General features: G+C 52.4%; 1 protein-coding gene across 2 annotated transcripts in view; it reads left to right on the forward strand.

The window, feature by feature from the left end:
- CIB4 (calcium and integrin binding family member 4) overlaps positions 1 to 5,588 on the forward strand; it is a 55,258-nt gene extending 49,670 nt beyond the window's left edge. The window contains exons 5-7 of one of the 2 annotated variants that reach the window (XM_006046217.4): positions 2,944 to 3,053; positions 3,906 to 3,994; positions 5,396 to 5,588. In XM_006046217.4, coding sequence (XP_006046279.3) covers positions 2,944 to 3,053; positions 3,906 to 3,994; positions 5,396 to 5,426 — 230 coding nt within the window. In that variant the 3' untranslated portion in view covers positions 5,427 to 5,588. The remainder of the gene's footprint in view (positions 1 to 2,943; positions 3,054 to 3,905; positions 3,995 to 5,395) is intronic. The other variant, XM_044926147.2, reaches the window with a different exon arrangement.
- Positions 5,589 to 6,480: the final 892 nt, after the last annotated feature.

Below are 6,480 nucleotides of genomic sequence, written 5' to 3' on the forward strand. Positions count from 1 at the left end.
CTGTCTCAGCTGTCTTTCCATTGTTTCTAGAGCTAAACAAACAAAACCACCAAACCTTCAGGGAACTAGATGAGTAACCTCTAGACATGGGAGCTCAAACATCTTCAGCTCAAGAATGGGGGGAAGGTCCTCCTTCCTGAGAGGTCAGGCAGTGTCCTCAGGTCACATCGAGAAGCAGACACTCCAGGCCCCTACACTGTCCTTGTATCTTCTCCCCTCTACCCCCCTTGAACAGTTTCCTTCCTTTTTGAGCTCCAGTGCGAAAGCAAAAAGCACAGAGCCTTCATGCAAATCAGTGGTGCAAATGGATGCCTCGGGACTCGTAAACTCCAAGGCTTCATCAGCTAGACTCAGGCAAATCTGAATTCTCTTCGGGCTCAGAAGATTTGCTACCTTACAGAGCTGTCAGCAGGATTGAAGATAGGACGTGTGAATCTCTGAGCCTAGTGCCTGGCCCGTGATGGCTGCTCTATAAATTGAGGTGGTAGTGGTAGGAATGAAGGAAGAAGAGGAGGACTAAAAAGAAGGGAAAGAAAAGAGAAGAGAGGATGATGATGTGATGGCCTCAGCAATCATCCTTAGCCAGTCTGAAGACCTAACTCAATGTTCTAACCCCTCATTATACCAGTTGTGGCCTAGATACCAGCAGCAGCATCACTGCCAGAGAACTTGCTCGAAATGTAGAATCTCAAGCCTCAGTCTCCACTTACTGAATCAGAATCTACCTTTGAACAAGACTCCCAGATGATTCCACTGCGCCTGAAAGTTTCAGAAGCATGGCTCTAACCCACTGATTTTCCATCGCTGCCAATACTGGAATTGCTGTTGTTCAGTCACTGAGTCATGTCCAACTTTGTGATCTCATGACTATAGCATGGACGACATTGGAATTACCCAAGGAGTTTTCAAGACCTACCCTTGGGCCCCAGGTGCAGAGACTTGATGTGATGGTGTTGGGTATGCCCTGGTTGGCACGCTTTTTGAAAGCGCCCTGCAGGATTCTAAAGTGCAGCAGGAAAAAAAAAAAAGTGCTGAAGAGTTACTACTGCTCTGACCTACTATATTAGTTAGGACTGCATTCAGTTACTTGTAAGAGCATCCTTGTTTGGAAAAAAAAGAAATCCTGGATTCAGGCAGTCCAGAGCTGAGGTAATGGCTCCAGGAGGCAATCAAGGGCCCGGGCTCCTTCAAGCCTCCTAATCTCCCATCTTTAATGGGACTGCCGTCCTCAGAGTCAATGTATTCTGTGCCTACAGGTATCTCGTCATCCCAGTCAGGGAGAAAAAGAGATGGGAGAGGGGATAAGGACAAAAGGGACATTGAAACACACCGACGACATCTACTCTTCTTTAACAAACTTTCTTGGAAGCTCCACCCAGCAAACTTTGGCTATAACTTCATTGGCCAGAACTGTTACATGGTCACACATAGCCCCAAGGAGGACTAGAAGGCTGTGTATTTTAAGCTGGACATAAACATGAATTGAATTCTGTTAGGAAGAAGGAAAGGGCAAATGGCTGTCAGTCAAGTCCAGCCGGCCAGCCACACTTACCCAGGACATACCTCCTGGCCTCCAGTCTCTGCTCTGAGGGACTGTCCTGGCCTCCACCTGATCCATCCTCTTCTCTCAGCGTCTCTGGGGAGACTTTCTACCTGTCAGAGACCAGCATCCCAGCACTGCTTTTCTGCTCGGGTCAGCACAGCTCCCACCAGCTGTGAATTATCCTTAGACAGGTGCCATAGCACCAGTGTCTGATCTTCCCAGCATCTGACATGGGGATGCTAGTGGCTGGGAGCGGTGAGGGAGGCAACCTCAGTTCCCGTGGGAATGGTGGTGAAGGCCTGCCTTACCTCACTCACTCAAATGAGCTAATCTTGTGAAAGTACTTTGTAAATTGCGAGGAGTAACATGACAGATCAGGATGATGACGGTCAGAGAGTTTGGGGGACACCTGAAGGCTGAGCCCATCAACTCGCTCATCTCCCTCATTGCTGGGAAACAGCAAGAAGAGCCCTCCTCTCTCCCCAAAGTGGCCAAGAACATGGGTCATGAGGCTTCTGAGGCCACATGGGCTGCCAGGTAGCCCAGAGCTACCAGCCCTCAACCCTTACCCAGGCTGTTCTGCCCTGGCACCCCCAAAGGAGGAGAACTGTCCAGGACTACACTTTACTCCAGCAAATTATTCTCTTTTCAGATGGCTTGGGATCAAAGCCATGTTGCTTTGCCGCAGTCTCTGCATATGGGAACTAGGCCAGCAGGACCCCTGGAAACACTGCGGGGGGTGGGAGGAAGGCTCTCAGGAGAGGCTGCAGGGCTTCTCGCCCGCAGCGCAAGGTCACTGCGGGGCCCCACTCCCTCCAGTCCTGACGCTGGCCCCTCCCAAGCCCCTCTGCCTCTCCCCCACTGGCTCTGATCCATCGCCCATGGTGTGTCACAGCGGAGCCATGTAGGGAGCGCTTAGATGAACATCATGGGTTTTAGTGTCCAGTCCCCGTGGCTGATTACCATTCAGCAGGGGAGAGCCACCTGCCTAAAGAGTGAGGTGCTCAACTGGACCTTTATGTCCACACCCTTCTTTGGAGAACAGAGACCAAGGTCTTGGCTCTACCCCCGAAGGGTCCCCGTGGCACCAGCAAACTCATTCCTCCACTCTGGGCCCAAGTTAGCTCTAGCTGTCATTCTTCAATGTGGGATATTACACAGTTCCTAAGGTTGGTGTGTTTCATATTCAACGGTCATCATGTTGAATTGAACCTGCCTTCTGCTGCTGCAACTCCCCACACTTAGGCCTACTCCAGGTCCCCCTGAGTCTCAGGTTCTAGGCCCACCTGACAGAGTTGGGCTCCTCGGGGCCTCCCAGAGGCTGGTGGGAGCCTGCAGGTTCCAGTCAGTGCCCAGGCCCCAGGACTCCCTTCCTCTGAGGCCCCGCCTCCTCTTGACAGATTTTAATGAGAATGGCTTCATTGATGAGGAGGACTTGCAGAGGATCATCCTCCGGCTGCTCAACAGTGACGACATGTCAGAAGACCTGCTGACCGACCTCACCAGCCATGTGTGTGCCCAGGGCTGCGGGGCGGGGCGGTGGGTCTGGCCATCACCGGAAGCCTCTTGATGGCAGACGAATGAGGGGCTCTGGTGGATGCACACTTGCTAGAAAAAACTACCCCCAGTTTCTGTCCTTTCTCCAGGATCATGCCTCCCTTCCTGGGTCCCCAGAGCAGTAGCCCAAGCCCCCCATCCAAGGGGCCCTCCGACCAACATTGTAGCCACTGCAGGCAGGTGGGCCAACAGCAGCACAGCCTCAGATGGACACGTCACAATGTCCCCTTCCCCACACTATAAGAGCACCACACAATGCCCAGATGGCCTCAAGTGACCGTCCAAAGGACACGAAGACAGCCCTGGGCCCATCTGTCCTAAGAGCACAAGAACTCTGGTCTGGATGGGAACTAGGAGCAAAAATAAAACCACGAGGGCTCCTGGCTGCGTCCCACCCTGGCTGTGCACCTCGCAGGGCAGTGCCCCTGCCTGTGACTGGGTGACAGGAGCGGGTGGGGGATGTCACCCTGTCCATCACCCCCACATCCGTTCTCACTGCCAAGTTTGTGCTGGAGACACCAAGAGGACTCTTGCCCAAGATGAGCTCAGCCCACAAGGTCCCAGACAGCACTGCACATAACCTCATCTCTCTGCACCTCTGTGTCCTTGTCTGGGGAAGGACTGGGGGTGGGAGTGGGGGCAGGGAGCGGAGAACCTGCCCCCAGGGGACTCTAGGGATGCTAAGCACCGGGCAGAGAGCCTGGCTTGTGGTAACACTCAGCATGTGGTCCCTGCGCCCCAGCCCTGCACCCCCATCTCACTTTCTGATACTCTGCATTCTGGCTCCTTTTGCGCCCCTGTCCAGGTCCTGAATGAGTCCGATCTGGATAACGACAATATGCTGTCTTTCTCAGAGTTTGAACACGCGATGGCCAAATCTCCAGATTTCATGAAGTAAGGTGTTCTGGAGTGGGGGGGGTGCCCAGCCTAGTCGGGGGGACAGGAAGCTCCCTGCCCCCAGTCTCCCTGAGACAGCAGAGCACCTCAGTCTTCCCAATGAGGTCATGAGTTTCCAGGGCACTTTGCAGATTCTTTCAGAATCAGCAATACTGGAACTTCTGAGAAATGAGGTAACCTGGAAAGAGACAGGGCATGGGGTTTCAAAAGGCAAAGCGGAGATTGCAGTTCAGGCATTGCAAGCGACGCGGGTGGTCCAGACTTCAGGTGCTGTCCATCTCCAGCCAACGCAAAGCCCACTGGGCTGCAGGACTGACCTGGGAGTCCCCTTTGCCACTGTTAGTCCTGCTCCCCTCCCACTACAATCTCCAGTGGCCACTAGGAGCTGGGGACTGGCACCAAACCTGGGTGGGGGTGGGGCAGACAGTGACTATGCCAGTGATGGAGGTCAGAAGAACTCAGGTGGAAAGGGCCCATAAGGGTCATATCTGCTCCAGACACTTCTGGACAATTGGCCATCTCCATATTGGCTGTGTTTAACAGTTTCATTTGGGTCCCTCCAGCTGTGGGAAGTACACCACCACTGAAGGCAGCCCATGTCGGGAGGACCAGCCTGGTTAGGGCAGTCTTCTCGCACTGAACTACATGTTTGCCTGTGTCTGCTGTTCCTGCACCCTGTTCCGCCCTTGGTCATCAGCCGAGGTGACAGCAAGGACAAATGCCCCTTCAAAATGGTTTAACCAATCAAAAATGAACAAAACCAGCTAGGCCTCATGGAGCACCCGGTTAGGAGCCCGGAGTCTCTGCCTCTGTCCTCAGAAGCTCTGGTCTTTGCTTTACATGCAACCAGAAATCTCTGCTTTGCCAGGCATGAGACCAAATGTGGCCTCCCCACAGCGGTCAAGTTTATAGCTCTTTGGTTCCCAATGACTCTCAGTGAATGTCCCTCGGCTCTGACTGAATTCCCAGACAATCTGATTGGCCAGTCCAGGCAGGTGTCTGGCCCTCTTCCAATCACCTGGCTGGAGGAGATGGCCCTTCCTTCCAACATGGCTGCTCAGGGGCTCTTTTAGAGAAAGACGGTCCACACTTGGACCACCCTACTTGATCCTCTTCTTCTATAACAGCCCAGCACGCAACTGAGGCTGGAATCCTGTCTGCCTTGAGTGTTTTCTTTGAATCACTCCCTTTTCTTTCCACTGGCTCCAGCATCACAAGGTTGTGACAGCCTTAGCATTCTGGAGCTGCTCAAAGGAGCTTTAAAGAAGGCTTTGGGGTGGCTTGGATTGCTGCAAGCTGACCATCGCTCAGACAAAGGGACACAGAGGTGTGAACCCAGGAAGTAGAGGGGATTTTCAACTTCAGGCTTGAGGTGGCTAATGGAATTCCTTCTTTCAGCTCCTTTCGGATTCATTTCTGGGGATGTTGACGTGAACACCAATACCTGCTCTGGTGGCCTTGAAGGGGACCCCTGGAACTTGGAATTCAACCCTCTGCAGGCACTAAAGGAAATCTGACTAGAAGAATGACTTTGTCCCCATCCCTCCCTCACTTCTAGAATTTTGTTTATTCAATAAAGCAAAATTAAAGCTTTTCCCTTTTCCCATCAGTTCATCATATTTTGAATTGAGCTGAACATTATATTTTGAGTGCAAGGTCATATAGAAGTAACTTTTTATTAAGAACTGCTCATTCCAGGGCTTAAGTTTGCCAGTGTCTGAGATGTGCCAAGACTGAGATTGGCCAGTCTTTTTGAGGCCAACCCATGTCACAGCGGGGACCAAGCCAAACCAGATGAAATTCACCAGCAGAATATACATCTTTCCCTTACTTCCACTGGCCTCCCTTCAGCCTCTCTCCTTGCATCTCGGGTGCAGGCTGTACAGAGCTATGCGCTGAGCAGTCTTTCCAATTGGTGCCTGGCTTCCCAAGACATCTTGGCCCCACTTGACACCCCTGCACCCTTGGGACGTGACAGTATGTGACCAGCAATCAGGATTTATTTGCTTTGCCACTCAGCCAAACCCTTGAATTAATGTGGCCACCACAGGGACTCTCTGGAGCCCAGTTGGTTTGGGACACAGGAGAAGCCCCTTAGGGGGTCCATAAAAGCTGTCAGATGCCTACCTGATGGGCTTTTTTCTTGTTTTTTTTCTTGTTTACACTCTCTTCAGGGAGGAGGTGTCTAAAGACTGGCTTACAGGGGAAGGGCTGTGCTCACCTTCCCATGAACCTGAACCTGCTGTGGTCGCATTGTCTTTTGGGGAAATAAGAACCCATTTCACTCATGCAGGGGAACTAAGAGCCCTTTCTTAATGGAGTCCCTTGATCAGATCCAGGGGGTGCTGGGATGTTGGCATGCACCTGAGGCATGGGTACACACCTGGCCCGAGGTTGCTATCCTAGATCCTGTCTCTAAAGGAGTTCTTGTGACCTCTCCTGCAGACAGGAGGCCACCTAGGAGGTGGAGGTGGGGAGCAGCA

The sequence above is a fragment of the Bubalus bubalis genome, chromosome 12 (genome assembly GCF_019923935.1).
Source record: "Bubalus bubalis isolate 160015118507 breed Murrah chromosome 12, NDDB_SH_1, whole genome shotgun sequence".
NCBI lineage: Eukaryota > Metazoa > Chordata > Mammalia > Artiodactyla > Bovidae > Bubalus > Bubalus bubalis.